The 23,866-nt window shown below is 38.3% G+C and overlaps 1 protein-coding gene across 1 annotated transcript; it reads left to right on the plus strand.

Annotated features, from left to right (window-relative positions):
• Window positions 1–1,863: 1,863 nt before the first annotated feature.
• On the plus strand, window positions 1,864–16,680 carry CENPQ (centromere protein Q; the record flags this gene model as incomplete). Its single annotated transcript, XM_079713667.1, has 9 exons — window positions 1,864–1,939; window positions 6,391–6,533; window positions 7,298–7,352; window positions 8,413–8,533; window positions 9,120–9,188; window positions 9,717–9,846; window positions 14,807–14,926; window positions 15,081–15,155; window positions 16,549–16,680. Exons 2-9 carry the CDS (start codon window positions 6,432–6,434, stop codon window positions 16,678–16,680), a joined length of 804 nt encoding a protein of 267 aa, XP_079569793.1. The 5' UTR covers window positions 1,864–1,939; window positions 6,391–6,431.
• Between the last annotated feature and the right edge of the window lie 7,186 nt (window positions 16,681–23,866).

Genomic DNA, 23,866 nt, shown 5'->3' on the forward strand with positions numbered 1-23,866 from the left:
TATGGTGACTAGGAGAGAAAGGGAGCAAGAAAGGAGCTTTGGGGTGATGGTCTTGATCTGAATTCCTATTACACAGATGTGTTCAATTTGTGGAAATGCCTCAAATTTTACAATTATGATATGTGCACTTATCTGTAAGTTATTATACATAAGTTAAAATTTAAAATATGTTATGCACGGTTTCTTAAAAAAGGAGATAGGCTCAAAAAGTATTAAGTGAAAGATAAAAAACTGTAAATGCAATGTGTTCAACTAGTTAAAAAAGTAAATAGAACAAAGTCAAAACAGAAATACAACAAAAACAATTCCTATTTTTTTTAACTATAATGATTTTTATTCTATTAAATCCATGGGGTCCTTGCCATCCAAGTTCTTGTGAGCCATAAGCTATAGGTACCAGCTTAAAAGGTGGGTGAGAAAAATAATTAATTTATAACTTAACTATTAGGGTAGTAATGATATAAAAAGTAATCTGAAAACTGCCTGAGACTAGATTGCAGACAGATAATATCAAACTCATTTCACACAAAATACAGGTAGGGCTTTTCTAAACCTGGATAAATGATAGGAAAGAGCCTTATATTATATAAGTGACTTCCTAAAATTGCATGGCAAATTGGTAACGGTTGGAAATAGACATCACTTTTAGATAAGAACACAACTTCTGCTGATGGCAACAGGATTTCTGCATTCTCCTCATATCCATCAAGAGAGGCTTCAGCACCCAAAGAAGCAACATGCAAAGCAAATATAATAAGTCACTGATGGTTAGAATGTATTAAAGAGCAACGATGAAGCACACCCTCAAAAAATATGGGTAAAACACCTACATACAGCTCCGAATCAAATAACTTTCAAGTTTGTTTACATGTGGTTCCGCACTAATACTTCAAGAAAAGCCAGCTTGGAGAGGACAACATATAGCATGCCAATTAAATGTACTATTAGCATAAATAAATCATTAACCATAAGAAAATATTGGGAGAAAATCATCAAATGATTTTAAATGTGACACACATACACAAACAGATTATTCAGAGTTTCGAGCTTATGAAGGATTGCTCTTTCAAGATAAAAATGAGAACATGTTAGTAATTTACACTTTCATGTCAACTTTAGACCTGTCTTTCCCCCTCTCACCCTTACCTTCATCTGTACACAGAAAGACACTTCCACTCCCGCCACCTCTTACAAAAAACCCTCACAATCACCGCAGCCTAGACGGAAGGCAGCTGTGAAGCTAGCACATCCCTCTGAAATCTACAATCGCCCTCGGCCTAGAGAAACTTCGGGGTGCCTGGGGGGCCAAGGAAGATGGCGACATGGCCTCTGGGACATTAAAGGCACCTTCTATCCTGCAGTACCTCCGGACTCCCCCTCGCTGAAAGAGAGCGGTCGGTGGAGAATCTAAACCTAAGAAGCAAGTAGAGGAGAGTGGGATCCCTTCCCAGTCGTAAAGTAAAGAAGGAGGAAGTTGGGAGGCTGGGAGGAGGGAAAGACAGAGGCTCAGAGGATAGGTATGGGGGGAGAGAGGAGTCTGAAGAATGGAGGGATTTGAAAGGCTGACGTGCCTCAAGGTGCACGGTTTTACTCACGGGTCGGCCTATCTCGGACCGCGGATGCGGGAGAGGACGGCTGGACCTCAGCGCCCCCAGCCCTACAAGTAAAAGGTCCCCAAAGCTGGGCCTGCGACCAAGCAAACGCAAAGGCCAGCGGGACGGGACGGGGGCGTTGGCCGACACCACCCTCTTTCCAGCCAATCTCATTGCACTCTCGCGGGAGCGCTCCCGATGACGTTCGGGGCGTGGCTAGATTCCCGCCTTTCTCCACAAGCGTTTCCGGTTTCTACGGGTTCACTTCCGGGTCTCCGCGGCTTTGGAAGGTTTGGGCGCGAATTCCTCTGAGCGCCGCACCTGGAAGGATTCAAGAGGCGTCTTTGGTGAGTAGTGAAAGCGCTTTCCCTGACGGTGGCTCCAGTTTGGGGATGAGTTTTGTGTCCGGCGCGTTGGTGGCAAACTCCGCGACTCGTGTTTGAGGAGCTTGAGGTGGTTTTCAAAGAGCAGGGAGATCCGTACAGGTGTGCCCTTCGGAGCCAGCGATTGAAAAAGTGGTATTTGATTCGCAAGGAGGGAGTGAAGCCACTCATGGTTCCTCCCTCCTTTCCCCGAATCATCGTAATCCTTGTTCTCCCTCCTTAACCTCTCCCGCAGTCAGTCGTGGGGCGAAGTGCAGCCTTAGTATGAGTGCCTTTGAGCCTTAAGGAAGCTGCGTCGGTAGCGTCGCTACCCCGAGGCCTCATTTGTCAAGGGGTAAACATTGCGTATTTGCAGTTTTGCCAGACGTCGTGCTCACCTTTTGTGCCCATACAGAGGTTTAGCTTGGTGGCTTCCACGAGTTTCAGCACGCTGGCAAAGAAAACAAGACAACCTAGAATACTTCCCTGTTTCCTACAGAGTAAAGAATACATTCTTTACTGCAGTATATAGTCTGGCTGCAAACTACAGTTCCAGTCTTTTTTTCTGTCCATTCCTCCCGTACACGTCAAAGCCTCTCTGAATTTTTTCTGTCCCTGAACAGACCGGTTTCTTGTTTTGTTTTTTTTTTTCCTTTTGACCAGTTTCTTTTGAAGTGTCCTGCCAACGGGCTTTTTTTCTCTCAAATGCTTTACTCCCCTTCCTTCTGGCTAAATATTTCAAAATGTAATTCAAATATTACTTTTTTCTCTGAATTCTTTATGTCCCCCCCAATACCCACACCAGTTTGAGATATTCACTCATTCGTCTCGTAACATTTGTCGCGTTGTGTATAATTGAATATACATAGGAATTGTTTTCATATGTCTCTAGCTACTACCACTAGCCTGTGGTTTCCTGCGGATCCAAAACAGGCCAAAGTTTACTCTTCCTTTTTGTATATTGCTACAACTAGCCCAATAGTAACAGTAGATTATTTTATTTATTGAGTTCTTACTATGTCCCAAGTTCTAGACACTTTATGTGTTCTGTACAAAATTTTAGCTTTACAAAAGCCTTTGATGTTGATACTTTTAGCCGTGGGGAAAGTGAGCAAATTTAGTTCCCCAAGCCTATACAGCTAGTTAAGTGACAGAACTGGGATTTGGAACCTGGGCAATTTGTCCTCATCCCTGGCTGGCTCTTGGCAGTGGTTCTCAACCTCGGGCAGTTTTGCACCAGCGGATATTTGATAACGTCTGGAGACAATTTTGGTTGTCACAACTTGGAGGAGTGGGAGGGGCTCCTGGCCTCTAGTGGGTAGAGATCAAGAATGTAGCTAAACATCCCACAGTGCCCAGGGCAGCCCCCATAACAAAGAACTATCCCATGCAAAATGTTAATAGTGCTGAGGTGGAGGAACTTTCTGCACTATGGCTAATTACCTCAAGTAGGTATCAATGAAAATAGAGCTTTTCAGACTGTCTGTGGTAAAGGACCAATTTTAGGTGTTTTTTTTTTTTAAATTTTAATCAGTCACAACTGATACTTTTGTAAAACACAATTTTAAAACTGAATACTAGCCAAACCCATGGAATGTACAACACCAAGAATGAGCCCCAATGTAAACCATAGACTTTGGGTGATAGGATGTGTCAGTGTCAGTTCATGGACTGTGGCAAATGCACTGCTCTGGTATGGGATGTTGATAGTAGGGAAGGGGGGGTATGCTCGAATTTTGTACTTTCTGCTGAATTTTTCTGTAAACGTAAAACTTCTCTTAAAAAGAAAGTCTTTTTTAATGAATTATTAGAAAAATTTAACAAAAAGAAAAAAATAAGCCAGTTCTTTTTTGGCCAGATCTAACATACATAAAATTGTTGTCAAATTGCCATAAAAGTTTCTAAATGGGGCTTCCCTGGTGGCACAGTGGTTGAGAGTCCGCCTGCCGATGCAGGGGACACGGGTTCGTGCCCCGGTCCGGGAAGATCCCACATGCCGCGGAGCGGCTGGGCCCGTTGAGCCATGGCCACTGAGCCTGCGCGTCCGGAGCCTGTGCTCCACAGCGGGAGAGGCCACAGCAGTGAGAGGCCCGCGTACCAAAAAAAAAAAGTTTCTAAATGAATACTTTTAATGTCTATACTTTAAAAGACTGTAACAAACAGTTTGTAAATCAAATTTGGAGTAACACTGAATTACATGTTACTGAATAAAGAATATCAAGAAAAACAATGAACAAAACCAAACTATAAATAAGTGCCAAATGAAAGAGAGTGTAAGAGCCCACAGACTTTTAGAGAGCGTTGAGGTGGAGTAGTTAGGAAGGCTTTCAGGTGCAGGTGGCTCATGATCGGAGAGGAGGTTGGGCACAGACAGGAGAGAGCAGCTCCGGTGGAGTATGCGCACTACTCACAGTGTGTTCCGGAAATCCAGTCTATCTGGAGAGGGAGATGCAGTTGAGGAGAAGTGGGAGAGAAGTATGGAAAGCTTGGCATGTCTAGATTGTTAAGGACTATAAATGTCATGGTAAAGAGTTTGGATGTTATAAGGTAGGTATTATGGAAGGATTTTTCTTTTTTAATTAAAAAAAATTACCTATCTTGTTCCAAAGTTTGTGATTGGAAACAACTTGGTAGGGTTGACTTATAACTTTTCCACGCAGTGTCAGCTGCAGTGTATTGGCTCAGGTACATGCGCGAGGCTGGCAATCGTTGGTGTTAGCTATTGGTTGGGAGTTCATCTGGGGCTTTTGCCTGGGTCTTTAGTTCCTCTCCGTGTTGGCCTTCCTCATAGAGTGCTAGCTGGGTTTCAAGAGCAAATATTCCAAGCAAGGGGAAGTTGCAGCTGCTAGCCTCTTCATATTTGGGCCAGGAAACTGGTACAGAATCATTTCCACCATATTCTACTGCTCAAACCGCTGCACAGTCTGTAAGATTTAAGACAAGGGGACATATACTTCACCTCTCAATAACAAGAGTGAGAAGGAATTTGCACCATTTTTAGTCTCCTAAATGGAATGAGGACTAAATCTCAGCCTTCAATTGTTCTCTCACCTGGATGCTCTTCTTCAGTGAAAAACTGTACTGTACATGGCAGTCCTTCCAGGAGAGGTCCACGAGCAAAACTCTCATATGGATTGGTTTTTAAGTACGGGAAGTATATGGCATGGATGTCAAGTTGAGAGAATTTGACATTTTAGGAATGCAACAGAGGAGACTGGGTGTAGAATAAGGTGCCACATTGTTCAAAAGCAGGGTAAAGTGTATTTCAGCTTCCACTGCTTTTTGTAACTGATCTGACATGTAGTCTCCAAGTATGGTTTGTGATCTTTCAGTTAATTCTTTCTTTCCCACTATTTTTTTGTCTTATGGAAAAAAGAAAAGCTTGAACTTTTCCTTTTAAAATTTGAGAGAATAGATTTATCCAGAGTACCCACTTTATTGTCTGTCTCTAAATCTGCGTGTATATTTAAATTGTAGTAATGTGATAAACTCTGAATTTTTAGAAAAGGAATGGTGACTGTTTTATCTATTTATCTAACTATATATGTCTAGAAAAATATGTATATATAATGTACACACCACACATACTTGTGTGTGTGAGTGTGTATGTGGGTTTGTGTTCACGTGTACTGTACCAAACGTGTACGTAATTTCTTAGCTATCTGCTCTTTATGATCTAATGCAGGAATATATATTTTATCCCTCTGTTTCTTTTAGCAGAAATGAGTTTGGTGATAAAGAACTATTAAATGGGGAAAAGGAATTATTCTAAATTTTGTCATTGACATTCTCATCCCCACTCCGGTGCCTGTTTTGTAATGTGTGAGAAGACAGAGTAATCAGTATACTTCTGTGCTTTTGTTAAAATGCACATAACCCAGTAAAAGTTAAAACTTAACTTTTTAATTCTTAATTCCTTATGAGTGAATTTACCACATGAATTTCTACAACGTAGATTCATGGTATAATCCTAAAAATGATCGTCTCCCATCTTTGACGTTAAGTTGAATGATAAATCCATTAAGCCTAAAATAAGAAGGCCTGAATGTTATTCTTTGAGTTGACATTATCTGTGACCAGAGTAAAACAATTTAGCACTATATATTTCCATTTTCTTGGATTTAAATATAGAGATAACGTTATTGTATGGGGGAGTATAAAGTAAGAGGTGTAAAAGTGTTTTTATATAAGATTTTTTATTGCTATACAAATGGAAGAAATTTTTAGGAATGAAATTGAATTAGGTATCTTTACTCTAATGAGAACCAATGTTATTTGTTTTAAAATATATTTAAATGTTTTAAAAACACACAATACTATCCCCAAACTTTCTTTATGATTTTTTTTTAAAGGCAAATTTGGAATATTTATAGGTAGTCTTTTTAACAAAATGTTTTAAATAAAACAAGTCTTTAGTGTTCTTTTCATCTTTACAGACATTTTGAAGCACTGTTATAGTTGTTCTGTTTACATCAAGATGTCTAGCAAAGCAAATCCTTCTAAGAAAAGGTCTCAACATTTAAAAAGAAATCCAAAAAGAAAAATTGATAATGAAGAAGCGGAGTTATCAGAGAAAGAGGTAATGAAATATCCAGTTTATCATTCAGGACTCTGATTAGAAATATCATCTGTTCTATGTAAAGGAGTATGTGAAGACTAAAGGTCAGCTTTACTACAAATTATAGTAATTCATATTCCACATATATTGTTATATGGGAGCTGTTGCAACATGGGTTGTAAAAGTTCTCACATAAAAATTGTTTACCTCAATTTCTAAAGATATTGATCAGAGAATTCTTTAGGGAAGAAGTGCGATGGGGCATTGCTAAGGTGTTTAAATAGGAAGACTGGGAATGTAGTATACAGATTCTATGGCATTCATATGTTAAAAGACAAGAGAATCTTGTCAGTTGGTGGAGGAGATTTTTATTAACATAGAGAAAAATTAGTTTGGGAGGAATTAGCTTCTTCCTACCATAAAAGAAATAATCAACATTTTTTTCTCTATTTACCCTGTATTAGACAATGCCTATATTTGTTTTTCAGGAAAAGTATATAACACTATTTCACAGGCAAGATGAGTATGATTTCTTTAAAACGTTCTTTGACACCATATGCAATTCTATTATACTTTATCACCATTGCTCAGGAGTTGCTTTAGTATATCCTCTGCTTGTGATAAATACACATCCTTTTTCTGTAGAAGTAGCAATATACTTTTTTTCTGTCTTGCCAGAAGGTATATGAATTCTCTCCAACATACATGACGAATCTATTGCAATAGCAGTATCTTTTCATCTAATGTTTAATTCTTTATGCATGCACATGTGTTTTTCCCTCTAGGTTAGAAACACAGCGAAAAAAAATAAAAGTCGTCCAAAACATCTGTCTTCTGAAGGTATTCCTGTTCTATGTCTTGTTTAACCTATCTTTCCCAAGCTATCTATATTTATGAAAAAATTCTCAGCATCTTGTTTATGAGTTCTGCATAAGCAAAAGACAGTAATAAACAGTTACATTCTTATTTTTGCAAGAATAAGTAGTACTGGTTGGTCAGTTCTTTTGGTCAACTGAAATTTTACTTACCACCTGTAGCAAAATACTGTGTAGGGCTCTAAGTTGAAAGGAGCAAGAGAAATTCAAAGTGTACCACAGTCTGAATTATTACTGATTTGTGATATACAGACACACCTACTGACTTCTCTTTGAGACAAATATGCTTCTGTTTTGCCACCACTATTTAGATTAGATTGGAACCACTAAGTTTGTCTGGAGTAAATTAGTTTGGAATAGTCATCTTTACTTAAACATCACTTTGGCATGGAAGAATTTTCTACCTCTCCTCACCCAAGACCAAGTTAGGTCCTCCGGTTTTATACTTCCATAGTGCACTGGACTTTTTCTTCTGTAATGCTTTGCATACTTGAAATGTAATTATTTAATCTCCCTTCTCTCCAAAACTAATCTTCATGTGAGCCAATAGTGTACCTCCTTTGTTTATTTCTTATAAGTAGAATAATATCAACAACCTAGTAGACACTGATTATCTGTTTGTGGTTTGGTTAATCTCCTTTGTTTCTGTTGCCATCCAACATTTGGCAGAAATCATTTTCTAGTCTTCTCAATGAAGCCCTTTAATTCAGGTCATTTCTGAGAACCAGACTTTTATGTTGAATCCTAATAGTTGTAGCTTGGTTCTTTATTTAAGATGGTCTTGAGTTTGTATCCGCGATATCACTTAATAGTATTTTAGTTAACATAACAATAGTATATTCATATTCAACACCTGGCCTTTTATGGCTATGCAATAAAAAGGAAATTAAATAGTTTATACAGCTTCATAATATTGGTTCTGATAATTCCATTAGCTCTTTTAGATAAATTTATATTTGAATCACTTTTTAAGTAAAAACATACAAACTTCTAGAAAAAACAGTCTCTTCTTTCACCGGTGACAGGACAAGCAAAGCATACTAATCTAAAACAGGTAAAGATCGCAGCCCACAAGAGAAAAACCTGGCAACCTCTTTCGAAGAGTAGCAGAGAACATTTGCAAACTATGATGGAATCAGTAATAATGTGAGTATGAAATTTTTTTCCATTTCACTCTTTATTTCTGCTTATATGTTTCCTATAGACAGTATCCTTTTAAATGTTATTATCTACTTTATGGTGATAGGGTGTTTTTCTCTTTTGCAAGAAGATTCATTTAATGTCTTTTGATGGCCTTAGCATTCAGCAAAAATGTCTTTATTAATTTCAGAAACTTGGAATTTCATCAGTGGAATAAAATTGAAATCTTTGCTTGATCTGCTATCTACAACTTTTTCTGGTGAGGGATACTTTAGGAAGAAGTTAGCTCAAATTGATACTTTATGTGGCAGCTAACATGCTAAAAGGAATACAGAGACAGGATTCTGCCATCAAGGAGCTGAAATCTATCAGAAGAGTCAGACCTATAAATTAATTACAACAATATAATGTGATAAAAAGAACTTAGATTATTCCTCTGCTTTAAATGTATTTAACATAAAAGAAAAAGTGATTGATTCTGCCTGGCTAGTAAAAAGGGGTACTTGAAAGAAATCAGAGAGAAAAAGTAAACAGATTATACTAGTTATGTTTCAAACTAATATTTATTCAAACCCTATTTTTTCTCTTCTAGAGCAATTTTGAGTAACAGTGTTAGAGAAAATGAAAAAATTCAATATCATATGAACTTCCTAAAGAAAAGGTAATACAGTTATGCAATTAAAAAATGATTGAAATATAATTGAAAGGTTAAATGATGATTTGTCAGGGATTTGGGGGGGCAACTTATTGCTAAGATTAGCCACTGTTAATAAAAGAACATTACAGGGCTTCCCTGGTGGCGCAGTGGTTAAGAATCTGCCTGCCAATGCAGGGGACATGGGTTCAATCCCTGGTCCGGGAAGATCCCACATGCTGCGGAGCAACTAAGCCCGTGCGCCACAACTACTGAGCCTGTGCTCTAGAGCCCGCGTGCCTAGAGCCAGTGCTCCGCAACAAAAGAAGCCCCTGCTCACCACAACTAGAGAAAGCCGGCGTGCAGCAATGAAGACCCAACGCAGCCAAAAATAAATAAATAGAATAAATAAATTTATTTTAAAAAAAAAAGAACATTACAGCCCTTGGGAATATGAGGGAAGAAAAAAGAGGATGACAGTATTTCAAAACAAAAAAACAAAAATGATACTAATGGTACTCAAAAATAAAGTTATGTTTTTATTCTATCCGTAAGATTGCTGCAACTGTGTGAAACCCTGAAAGTCCCTCCCAAAAAGCAGCAAGATTTAACTCATGTGTCAAGTCTACTGAAAATGGAAAGGGCACAGCACAGAGCTAATGAAGAGGGTCTGGCATTATTGCAGGTATGAAGTTTGAACAGGGAGTTCATCTTTAGAGGGGAAGGGGGAAAAGACCAAAAAGTTTTTTAAATTGTCATGATATTCTTCTAATAACAAATACTAGATCTTGGACCAGGTTTTTCATTAACTTTTTTTTTTAACAAAGCAAAAACTTTGCCTGAACTTTGGGCCTCTAAAGTTAAGACTATTTCTAATATATTTGTAATTAAGTAGCAGTATTATTTTGATCATCAGACTTTAAATATCAGATTATAGGAATTCATCACTAAATGCTGTAGCATTTCAAAACACATTATATTAGTTTTTCTGTCCTGTATATGCTACTTTATTGGCAAGAAGAACACAATCATCATCATTACTGTTGTTATAATCATTATAGATAACATGTAATAAGGGCCTTCTATGTTCTAATCATTGTTCTAAGCACTTTACAGTTATAGCCTTTAATGACTTAAAGAGACCTGTGCTATATTTCACATTTTACAAGTGTGAAAAAGAGACATATTGGCATTTCTAGCTGAACCTTAGACAGAGTGCTTACAGTTATGATGCAAACCTATTAGTCTGAATTCATGGCAAGTGATTCTTAATCATTATTCTGTAGAAGATAGTGGGAAATAATATTAGCTGTCATGATAAACTGCAGGCTTTTAATTAGTGGATACTTGAACAATTAAGAAAAGCAACCTCGGGGGCTTATTAAATAATTATTAAAACCAAAACAGATTGGACCATATATCCATTTGCCATTTTGAAGTAGTTTGTAGATATGGTCTTTGTTAGCAATTCAACTTTGTAAATCAATAAGTTTGTTAACCTTTGTTAGTAAATACAAGGTAGTGGTAGTTTAAGCAAGGAATGCATCCCTAACGATTTCTTATAACTCACCATTCACAAATAGGTCATTCCAGATTTTCCATATGATTGAGAATAACAATGGAAGGATTTATTTGTGAGCAACAGCTCTACATATACTGTAAATTTATAGAGTGGTATTTTTTAGTGGTTGCCTCACTTTCTTCATGTATGAGATTGTATTTAACTTTCATCCCAATGTTACTACTTTGCAAGAGTATATTTTCAGTACTGACACTAGCTCCCCCACTTAATGAACAGTTGGATAACATTAATATAGGTTATTTTTTAAATTTCAGCTTTGTCTGAGATATAATTGACAAAATTGTAAGATATTTAAAGTGTACATCATGGTTATTTAATATAACTATACATTGTGAAAGGATTCCCCCCATCTAGTTAATTTCCCTTGTCATCTCACTTTTTTTTTTTTTTTTGGTAAGACCATTTAAGTTCTACTCTCTTTCAATTATATAATACAGATTTCAATTATGTAATATCAGTTACAGTCACCATGTTTTACATTAGATCTGCAAACCTTATTCATTTTAGCTGCAAGTTTGTATCCTTTACCAACTTCTCCCTATTTCCCCCACGCCCCCCAGCACCTGGCAACCACTTTTGTACTCTCTGATTCTAAGAGCTTGACTTTTTTTAAAGGTTATTTTAAAATGTTTTAAAGTATAATAATGATAAATGTTATTTTAACATTTAATATTTGCATAAAGTACTAAATCAGAGAGAATAAATAGTCTTTAATCAGAGACAGTAAATGATAGTGTGATTTTTGTAACACTGGGTGGCATTTCTCTTTTACACCTAAAACTGGATCTCTGTGTGCCAAAAGCATAAATAGACTTAAATGGAAAAAACTGTTTTTCTATACTCGCAACACTTCTGACACCAAATTTATGGGGTTTTCATACCAAGCAGTTCTCCACTTCTCTGTGGAAACCAACTGGGTGTCCTACAATTTAATTCAATTCTAACACTAACTACCTGGAGTTAGCACACACCCCACAGGTTAAGGGCTCAGTCCCACAGAACTGCCCCCACTTCAGGTGCCAGTGCAAGGCCAAGCCTCCTGTACTTCTGACCAACCAAGTATAAATCGGGGCTTCCCATGACCTCCTCCTCCGGTTTGATAATTTGCTAGAACAGCTCACAGAACTCAGGAAAGCACTTAATTTACTATTACAGGTTTATTATCAAGGATACAACTCAGGAACAGCCAGAGGGAAGAGATGCATAGGACAAGGTATATGGGAAGGGGCACGGAACTCCCATGCCTGTTTAAGCACCTCCATGTGTTCACCAACCTAGAAGCTGTCTGAATCCAGTAATTTAGAGTTTTTATGGAAGCCTCAGCATGTAGGCATATCTATTATTAACTAAATCTCCAGGCCCTCTCCCCTTCTCAGAGATCAAGGATCCAGGCTGAAAGTTCCAACCCTCTGATCACAGGATTTTAGTTGCTCTGGCAACCAGCCTCTATTCCTCTATGAGTTATTCATTAGCATAAATTCAGGTCTGGTTGAAAGGGGCTTATTATGAATCACAAAAAGTGCTCCTCCCACTTCAGTCATTCATAAAATGCCAAGGATTTGGAAGCTCTGTGCCAGGAATCAGGGATGAAAATCAAATGTATATTTCTTATAACATCACAACAGTCTAATGTTTGCTTGACAGTCAGTTACTCAGTTGAAGCACTGTTGGCATTTTGGGCATAAGAGTTCTTCATTGGCATAAGAGTCTTTGAACTAGGAGTTTGTAGGTTTTATCTGTGTCTATTAGTTTTCTCCAATGTGCCTTACTTAGAATGGTTTTTTCGCACTGCAGCCTAGAGTTACTGCTGGTGATGACTTTCCAAAACCTGTATCAGTTACCAGTAAGAGAAGTTGTGTTCATGCAACAAGGACACATTCATTGAACTCTCACTGCTGGTGCTAGGGAAAGGCAGTGGTGAACAAAGTCTTTTAGAGATACCGAGAAAATGGTATAGGACCTGCTGGGGCATAGTTGGGTTTTTTTGTTTAATTCATTTAATTAATTAATTAATTAATTTTTTTACTTTTGGCTGCGTTGGGTCTTGGTTGCTGTGCGCCGGCTTTCTCTAGTTGCAGTGAGCGGGGACTACTCTTTGTTGCAGTGCGCAGGCTTCTCATTGTGGTGGCTTCTTTTGTTGCCGAGCATGGACTCTATGTGTGCGGGCTTCAGTAGTTGTGGCACACGGGCTCAGTAGTTGTGGCTCGCAGGCTCTAGAGCACAGGCTCATTAGTTGTGGCACACGGGCTTAGTTGCTCTGCAGCATGTGGGATCTTCCCGGACCAGGGCTGGAACCCATGTCCCCTGCATTGGCAGGTGGATTCTTAACCACTGCACCACCAGGGAAGCCCTGAGGCATAGTTTTTAATCTCTCTGGATCTCACAACCAGAGTTAACATAAGAAAATATTAGAAGAAGGACAAAAAGTGACATTTTTACAGACAACAAAAGCATGCCAAAAATATGTGTTCACAAAACAGATGAATGCTAACCTAATTTCCCAAGTGAGCCTAAAGAAATTTAGAAAAAGAATAGAAGGTATGAAAAAAGTCATAAATATTAGAAATACTAAAAAATGAAGTTATGGAACTCAGGAAAGAATTAGAGCTAAAAGAAAAAAAACTTTTAGTAATGCAGACTAAGTTAGAAGGAGCAATAAGCAAATGAACAGAACGAATAATACTTAAATGAAAGGTAAAGTAAGGAGAAAATTTTAAGACTCAAAAAGAATGACATTTTTTTAAGGTATTGAGAAAAAGTGACAAATATAAAAGTTTGGCAAAAAAGACACAGCATGGATATGGTATGAATACCCAAAGAAGATAACCAAAGCAATGGAACAAAATTAATTTTTTAAATTATACTGAAAAATTTTAGTTCTTGTTACATTAACCCTTTCCTTCATTCAGTGCTATTATTCATTCCCTTCTGTAGTGTGTTGATGGTGGCCCACCAAAAGATATGTCTAAGTCCTAATGCCTGGAACCCAAGAATGTGACCTTATTTGGTCTAATAAGTGTAGCTCACAGACCCAAAGTCTTGTGTACTCGGGGATTAGCACACTATTCCTATAAGGGCCAGGTGATAAACATTTTACTCTTTTTGAGCCATGTATGGTCTTTGTTGCATAGTCTTGTTTTGTTTTTTAACCATCCTTTAGAAATGTAAAAACCATTGATAGCTCTTGGACTGATCAAAAACAGCCTATGGGCAGTTGCAGACCTCTGCAGGTACCCTTTTTAATGGTTACTAGAAGCCATAATATATTTGCTGAGGAAAATTACTATAGTTGACGGTAAAAATTCGGCTTCCAGTATTTGGCGAATGATGTAAATGTAAGTATCAACCATATCGCTCCACAGGATTTAAGAGTTATTATTTCTGTATGACTTCTGTGTGGCTTCTTTACTTGTTCCCTGATCCCCAGGGGCAGTGCTATCCTTGGCTGTTGCTAGGACTAGATTTGAAAGCAGTGCAGTACTTAATACCATTTAGAAACCTGGAAGCTGGCTAACTCTATGTGTGGCCTGCAATCCGTACACCCCTGATATCATTATACTCATTTCATTCATTTCTTATTTTCTCTTTGTTTTCCCCCGTAAGTTATATTTTCTTTTTAGGTGGGAAACTGCCACTCATTTTCTATTACTATCTCTGCCCTAATGTTCAGCATTTCTTTCTTTTGGCAAATGAAAATAGCACTCAGATGTTCCTAAGTTAAAGTTAGAGTTTCTCTGCTGTTACATACCACTTAAGGAATGCTCCTATACCTATTACCATCAGTCCTTGTGCTCTGCTAGATTCACACAGGTCTTCCAGGATATCTCATGCCCGCAGTTTTGGTAAGTTTTTGAGGAAAGCTTCACATACATCTTTGTTCCATTGGTAAATCAATTTCTAGGGAGTCTGTTTTCTGAAAGAAAAATGAAAATTATCAGTTTCTTCCAGAAGTGTTTCAATATATAAGGTGTTTTTAAAATATGTATGTATATATTAATAGCTGTTTGGGTTTCATTTAATAGTATATTTAATTTAAAACATTAGCTTTCTCTCTCTGATGCAGGAAGAAACAGATAAAATAGTGGAGACCATAGAGTCAATGACTGGGGATATTCACAGCCTAAAGAACAAAGTTCATGTTCTGAGAAGTGAGGTAGAAGAAGAGGAAAGGAAGGTAAAACAGGTAATTTTTTAAAAGCAAAGTATCGCTAGAATCTGGATATAATTTTTCATGATTAGATTCTACCCAGACAGCTTTTGAGTGTAATAAGAGAAGTCAGCCTTTTGAAATAATCTAGCTTTATGAAATAATCTGTAGCTTTCTTTTTCTACTTTAGATGTTTCAAATAGATAGTGAGGTACTCTCTCTTCCTGAACTTTCTCAGAAGAGTCTCAAAGCACCCATACTTCAAGTAAGTACCAATTTACCATATTAACTGCATCACCAGTTACGAATTGTATATACGTAAAAACATTATGTGCTATTCCTTTTTTTTTTAAACAAATGAAATCCATGATATAAACTGTAAGGCAAAATTATTTTTCTCATTTGACAGTATAATTTGAACATCTCATTCTTGTCAATAGTGGTATAGCATTCCATTGTATGGATGTGCCATAATGTAATAATTTGTGAAAATGATGGAAGTAAATAATTTTTGCTAGTACAGGTAATGCTAGGAACACCCTTGCGCATATGTCTTTACACATTTGTGCAATCATGGCTGTAAGACGGGTTTCTGGAAGCAAATCCTGACAGCTGCTTTTGTTTGTGCTTCTGATAATGGCGTGTGCAGCTTTTCCTAAGACGGTGCTGTGTCCACATTTGTGCAGTCATGGCTGTAGGACGGGTTTCTGGAAGCAGATCCTGACAGCTGCTTTTGTTTGTGCTTCTGATAATGGCATGTGCAGCTTTTCCTAAGACGGTGCTGTGTCCACATTTGTGCAGTCATGGCTGTAGGATGGGTTTCTGGAAGCAGATCCTGACAGCTGCTTTTGTTTGTGCTTCTGATAATGGCGTGTGCAGCTTTTCCTAAGACAGTGCTGTGTCCACATTTGTGCAGTCCTGGCTGTAGGAGGGGTTTCTGAAAGCAAATTCTGACAGCTGCTTTTGTGTGTGCTTCTGATAATGGCACGTGCAACTTTTCCTAAGACGGTACTGTGTCCCATTTGGGCGTACACAGCACACTGCTAACGTACCTTTGCAAAGGACCCCCATAGGTATTATAGTGTGTTTACAGTGGCAGAAAGCCTTTACATTTCCCCAGAAAGTAACAGAATTTTCCTGTCTCAAATCTACCTAGGGTGAGAGGAATGGGAATGGGCAGAGGGAAAACAATACCATAGATTTCAAAGCACAATGGCAGTGAGTTGATGATCATTGAAGCTGAGTGAAGATTATATGAGGTTTATTATACCATTCTCTCTAAAGAACATACATATAACATTGTTCATAATGAAAGGTTGAAAACCAATTATATGGATAAAGGTGGTCAAAAGGTACACACTTCCAGTTATTTATAAATAAGTCATGGGGACGTAATGGACAGAATGGTGACTAGAGTTCATACTGTACTGTATATTTGGAAGTTGCTAAGAGTAGATCTAAAAGTTCTCATCGCAAGGAAGAAAAAGTTTGTAACTGTGTTTGGTGATGGATGTTAACTAGACTTATTGTGGTGATCATTTTGCAGTGTATACAAATGTCAAATCATTATGCCGTCTGCCTGAAGCTAATCTAATGTTAATATCAATTATGTATCAAAAAAATAAAATTTAAAAAGTGAATTATTGTCATGCCCACAGAAAGAAATTTTGATGCTAATTCCAAACCAGAATGCTCTTCTGAAGGACTTAGATGTTCTCCATAATTCACCCCAGATGAAAAACATGTTAACTTTCATTGAAGAAGTCTATAAAAGACTGGATGCCTCGTAAAGAGTTTATTGTTTTGTTTTGTTTGTAGATTGTTCCATATGAATTTAATGTTTACGAATTTGTAAAAATGTTATTCTGCGTGATATTGCTGGGGCTGAGGCTTCTTCAGGGTTCTCCTAATATGCACTTTAAAATTAACCTCTATAAATCTACCATTAACCTCTATACATCTAATGTAGGCCTTGAAAACTGTTTTTATCTATTCCCACGTCTAGGAACTCACACTTATGTTGCTGTATTTCCAGTTATTTGCCTAAAACCGTAAAATGAGAACAGCCACAATCCGATGGTTTTTAATGGCTGAGTAGAGTTCATTTATTGGTTAGTGCAGAGGAAATATGATACTGTGACTTAACATATGTAAAGTGTTTATAGTGCCTAGCACATAAAAATGTAAGTGTTTGGTATCAATATTGTTTTTTAGCTGATGACTTGCATTTTCTGTTTGGTCACGTGGGACTCTAGAAGTCCCCAAATGCCTTTGCTCTTTTACATAACTCCCTAGACTTTTTGTGGCATAATTAAGATTTGCCAGGTGTCTTTAACTTTAGAGGTAGCATGAACATTTTATTTCTTTGGTTAGGTTAGTGAATAGATGTTGAATATTTATTTTCTACTCTCATCAGAGCATACCTTTATTTCATAAAATTGTTAAAAACGAACCCAAGTTCATTTATTCCCTTAAAATAAACACCAAACCAAAAAAAAATCCCTTCTTTCTAAATCTTTTCTCATTGCAATAATAAGCATATACACGTGGAGAAATTATCACTTAAATATGTTAAAAATCATTTTTAACCAACTACAGTATATTGTCTGGTTTGCTTTTATCTGTTTATAAAATAAAATAACTGTAATTTAATTACTTTTCTGTCTAACCTAGAATGTTTTGTCAGTTAATTTAGAGGGTGCTATAAGTTTGTTAATGCCCTCCAGGCTGAGACCACCAGGAAGACAGCTTCAGTTAAATAAGTTGGATTTAGTGCTCACTGCAGTGAGGGAGACCACACGTCATGGGGAGCCTGGGCAGCTCAGCAAAAGGGTCAAAAAAAAGGTCTTAGGAAATAATGGTCAAAAAGGACATTAATGGATCTTAAGGGAAATAAAGTCTTTGAGAAAGGAAACCTATAGTGCAGCATTTAAAGAGAACATTACAGTATATACTTTGGACTGTCTGCTACATGCCAGGCAAAGCAACTAAAGGAAAAAGATTTCACAAAATGTCTTAAAACCCTTGTGTTTTTAGAGTGGCAAGTAGAGCCCCAAATCACTTTTATCATTAACCATGACATTTATAATCGCTTTTGGTGGGGATGAAGGAGTTACATTAAGTCTGCTGTTTCTCTCAGAACATCTGTTTAACAGATGATTGAAAGTCAACAGGAATTTCGACTTCACTGACTTTCACTGTTGCTGAGGGGTAGTTCTCTACCATGCGTAAACTGGTCATACTACCCTCTTGTAGCTTTGAAAAGTACATGATGTAATTTTGAGAGACGTACAGTATCTTCTGGCAGGTAGCAGGCAACATACACATATTTTCTTCAAAGGCTGAATTGTGGTATAGTCTTTGTGAAGAATTTAAGAGTTAATTACAGACCCAAATAAATTTGAAATTCAACTGCACAAGATCCCAGTAACTCAGATGGTCATCTTATGTAGTATCCTCATCTGTCTAAATTCTCACATACACAGGCCATGCCAACTATCATATACCTTCTCTCTGGTGACTGATAAGTGCCCATGCCAGAAACTTTAAATTCTAAAAGATAAATATTTTGGAATGGAGCCTATATGGTGTAAAAATGTAGCCTGTGATAAAGATAGAATATCAAATAAAATGTAGAGAAAATAAATTATTCAATAAATGTTCTTGAGAAGGCTAGTGAACCAACCGTACTGGGGATGGTGGTGGAGGGTGGTGGTAAATATTCCTACTTTATGACAGAATAGATTCAAAATAAATAAAATTAAATAGAAAATAGAAACTGAACAGAATTTATGAATAAATAACTGATGTCAGTGTAGATAAAGCCCGACAGACATACTTGTTTTGTAGTACTTCACTTTATTGCATTTCGCAGATGCTGTGTTTTTTACATATTGAAGGTTTGTGGCCACCCTGTTTTGAGCAAGTCTACTGATGCCATTTTTCCAACACCATTATTTTCTAATTAAGATATATACATTTTTTAAGATATAATACTGTTGTACACTTAGTAGACTACAGTACAATGTACACGAAACTTTCATATTCACTGTGAAGCCAAAAAATTGTTGCAAGATTTGCTTTATTGTGGTGGTTTGGAACTGAACCTGCAGTATCTCTGAGGTATGCCTGTATTATTCATATAAACAGACAAAACCATAAAGAAAAAAAATTAATAGATCATTACATAAAACTGAACTTTTTAAAATAAAAATTAAAAAACCAAGCCAAAGACACAGCACAGACTGAAAAATATCTATAGCATATATAAAACAAAAATAATATCTTTATTCATAAAGAGCTCTAAAATACCAGTAAAAAATAGATTAAATACCAATAGGAAAATGGGCACTTCTCAGAAGAAAATACATAAATGGCCAGTAAGTACTTGAAAGATTTTCAACCTTAAAATAATCATGTAAATGCAAATTAAAACAGCAAAACTTTTTCACCTATCAGATTGGAAAAGATTGGAAAAGGCTGAATGGGAAAGTCGCTGAACATACAGGAAAATGGGTCCCCAATAATGCTGCTGAAGGAAGGAGGGAAAATGGTGTAATTTGGGGGGGAAGGCAGCCTGTACAGATGTTACAGAAACACAATTTACTGTCAGTCATTTAAAATCATTATTTTATATGGGTTCTACCATTCTCCAACTTTCAGTTGGGCATATGTTTAACAAACAGGTTTTGCTTAAATATGAGACACCTGCCCAGCAACCTAAAATTAAGGGATTTACTTTCTTTCACTTGGACAGAATTTCTTGGCACTCTCTATTTACCAGAAATAAATGCAGGTGCACCTGTCAACATTAATATTTGAATCATTTAGGTTGGCTTAGTTTCCAAACAGAAGTATCCTAAATCCTCTCAGGTTTCATTCATTGTCAAGAAATATTCAGCTTTAAGGAAGAGAGAGGAAAGAAGGAAAGCAAAAGCAGAGAGAAATTCAAATTTCCCATTTGTGCTTTATTCTGTCCTAAGTGACTGATACATTCTTCTGTTCTAACTAGTTTTCTCGTTAAGAGTTGCTACCAGGGCTTCCCTGGTGGCGCAGTGGTTGGGAGTCCGCCTGCCGATGCAGGGGACACGGGTTCGTGCCCCGGTGCGGGAGGATCCCACATGCCGCGGAGTGGCTGGGCCCGTGAGCCATGGCCGCTGAGCCTGCGTGTCCGGAGCCTGTGCTCCGCAGCGGGAGAGGCCACAGCGGTGAGAGGCCCGCGTACCGCAAAAAAAAAAAAAGAAGAGTTGCTACCCTTGAATGTATTTCTCACCACTTAACCACCACACAACCACTTTCTCTTGCCTTAGATGTTTGTCTCCTCATTAAAGTGACAGCTGTTTGTAGCAACCATATCCAAAGACTGGTTATACTTGTTAAAATTGGACAAAGAGGAAGATGAAGGAGGGACTTTTCCAAATACAATAAAACTACCATAGAGTACTTTTTTTTTGCGGTACGCGGGCCTCTCACTATTGTGGCCTCTCCCGTTGCGGAGCACAGGCTCCGGACGCGCAGGCTCAGTGGCCATGGCTCACGGGCCCAGCCGCTCCGCGGCATGTGGGATCTTCCAGTACCGGGGCACGAACCCGTGTCCCCTGCATCAACAGGTGGACTCTCAACCACTGCGCCACCAGGGAAGCCCTAGAGTACTTTTTTTACATGGACTTTTTTCCTTTTTTAACTAACGGAAACAAATGTGCCTTAGCCAGTTTTACCCATTTCCACCTCCAAGGAGGTCCTTAAAATTAAGGTAAGTTTTCAAATGGAACGACAGTGCTGTATAACAAAAATAACAATGGTTAAAATGGCTGATATTTATTGATATGTGCTATATGCCAGGCACTATTCTAAGCCCATTACATGTATACATGCACTTATACCAATGTTTAATCCTAATAACAACCCTATGGGTATTAAACTTCATAGCAATCACTGTTATTCCCATCCTGCATAATCAGAGACAAAGGAAGCTAAGTAACTTTGTTTTAAGATCACTCAAATAGTAAGTGGTGATAGAGCTAGGAAGTAAAAAAGATCAGGCTATTTGTCCTTTAGAGTTTTAGAGTTTCCCACAGTCTGTTTACTGTCCTATCCCTGAGATGTTGTTTTAAATTTTCCTCGATCCCCAGTCAGGCTTTTTAAAATCGGATTTATTTCTGCATAGGAAGTTAGACAGTTTGTCTGGTTTTTCTTAATTTATTTTATTTTTATTTATTTTTGGCTGCGTTGGGTCTTCGTTGCTGCATGCGGGCTTTCTCTAGTTGCAGCGAGCGGGTCTACTCTTTGTTGTGGCGCGCGGGCTTCTCATTGTGGTGGCTTCTCTTGTTGTGGAGCACAGGCTCTAGGCACAGGGGCTTCGGTAGTTGCAGCACGCGGGCTGCAGTAGTTGTGGTACGTGGGCTCAGTAGTTGTGGCTTGTGGGCTCTAGAGCGCAGGCTCAGTAGCTGTGGTGCACGGGCTTAGTTACTCCGCGGGATGTGGGATCTTCCCGGGCCAGGGCTCGAATCTGCATTGGCAGGCGGATTCTTATTCACTGCGCCACCAGGGAAGTCCGACAGTTTGTCTTTAACACCTACATCATTACCCAAATTTGGACACCTTATTTTGGATATCTGCCCTTCACATACAAGGTCATAGTCTCCACTGTCACTCCTGAAACACATGTGTTAGTGTTTTTATTTGCAGTGACATTTCTGCCTGAGGCTTCTTTGACTTTGTTTTGAAGTTTATTTTCAAGAATTAAATGAAAAAGCCTATTGAGCCCGTTATTGCTTGTATTTATTTATTCTTTCCCCCTGCTTAGTTGTTAGATGAGTGACCCAGTGCCAGAGCCCACAGAATGCCTGGAATGTGAGCTAACACTGCAGAACCGCTAATAAAAAGAAAACACAAACGTGTTCTTTATAAAGGACATAGTGAGAATGACATTACCAGTCTCTTAAGTCGGGATGGTCTTAGGACACTGATAATTTCAAGAATGGAAGCAAATTCGGAAGCACAACCAGCCCCAGAGAGTTGCAACTAAGTAATCCATCTCAATTCTCAGAAATTGCACCAATTTCTATCTTTTCTCTTTTTTTTTTCTTTTTTATCTTAATGTCAAGGGTTTTTAAACCTTTTTCCAGACCTTTTAGGGAAAGGTCTGGAAGAGCTAGCATTTCTTGAGCATCTACGTATGCCTAGAATATTAAGAAATTTGTATTTCTTTTTCTAGTCATGGATGCATAAAGATAGAAATTCTATCCTAAAACGTTTATTTTTACCAAGGAAACGATTAGGGGCCCAAGAATCTGGACTTGTTTAAGGCCCTCAGAGAGGGTGTCAGAAGTTTCAGGAGTTAATAAGATCAAGTCTGCGATCTGTTTTACAGAAAAATGAAATACTTGCCTTCATCTATTCTGAGGACAATAACAAAGGGGCATAAAATTCGAAGGAAAGACTTAAATTTAATATAATGAGTGTTGTGTCCTATCAGAAATGAAACCCTAAAAGATGTTTATAAGTGGTGAGTGACGGATTCTAATTCATTTAAAATATTCTGGTATTTGTAAATCACTATCTCGAGGACGATTTCTCAGTTTGAGTCGGTATAAAAAGAGAAGTAGTTGTTTGTGGTCCCGTGATACCGAGTTCATATTTCTTCTCATGTCATTTTCTTCGAGAATGAGTTCTTCCCCACGACTAACCTACCTGAGTGTTGTTGATGCTTATCTATTCAACCGGACTTGGTCTTGGGGCGGCAATGAACAGTGTCATTGGTACATTGCCAGCCTCATCTCCTGCTTCCCAAATGTGTGTCCATGATGACAAGGGGAACCCCGTGTCTTGGTCTGTCACAGACCAGTTTGCCACCATGTGCCGTGGCTACACCCTGCCAGAGCATTGCAGGAAAGGTTACAGCTGGCTGGTGGCCCTCATGCTGGCCAGGAAGTTGCAAAGCCAGGGATTCCCCTCTCAGGGCAACGTCCTGGATGACAATGTGTTCTCCATCAGCCTCCTAAACAGCATCCAAGACGAGTTCTTGCCTGGTCGATTCTATAGGCTTATTCTCAACCCTGCAGCTTTCTCTGGGCAAGTTCACCCCTAGCCCATTAGAACTCCAGGAATTTTCTTCCTTTTTCTGAACATACACATGCTCCTAGCTGTCAGTGAGGGGAAAAGTTAAAACTAGAATCAGGAGAACCTTAAATTTTTGAAAAGGACCAGAAGACCAGCAGGGTTAGGCTGGGAATGCCTAACTCTCCCTGTCTCAAGTTTCTAAAGTAATGACTATAGGGGTCAGAGACAGCTATGGCTAAAAACAGGATGATTATCCTCCTTTGTGATCCACTGTAGGAAGAAGGTTCTAAAGTCAGCGGGTCTTCGCAAAGGAGCAGAAATGACTGCATGAGAACAAGTGATTTAACACGGGAGCATGTGGCTACTGCTTCCTTATTGCTGCTTGGGCTTCTGCTCGGTTTTCTCACTATCACGCCAGTTCCCTATGACCCAAAATAATGCTCCCCTGTGCCTGCCACTGCTGTTTCCCCAAACTGTCTTCCTACCACCTGGGACTCAAGTTCTCTGTAGAATATCCTTCTTTTTTCCCTTTAATTACTGTCTCTCCACTTCTGCCTAGGACTCTAGCATATAGTTCTTCCCTGGGAATGTTTGAATGCAGTGGTTCTCACCTTTTAGTGCCCTTCGGAGGGCAGGTTGCAACACAGATGACTGAGCCTCTCCCCACAGCCCCTGATTCAATAAGTCCGAGGTCAGGCCTGAGAATTTGTACTGCTAACAAGCTTCCATTTCTCAGTTGCCTTGGATGGAGGAATGAAGATATGGGCATTTTAAAAGCTAGAAACAAACAAACAACAACAAAAACAAATAAATCAATAAAAAAATTTTTTTAAAAAGCTCGAAACAGATGATGTCGGCATAGGAGTGGACATTGCCTATCACCTATTCCAGCCCCCTTGTTTATAATCTGCTTTC

The sequence above is a fragment of the Hyperoodon ampullatus genome (genome assembly GCF_949752795.1).
Source record: "Hyperoodon ampullatus genome assembly, chromosome: 10".
NCBI lineage: Eukaryota > Metazoa > Chordata > Mammalia > Artiodactyla > Ziphiidae > Hyperoodon > Hyperoodon ampullatus.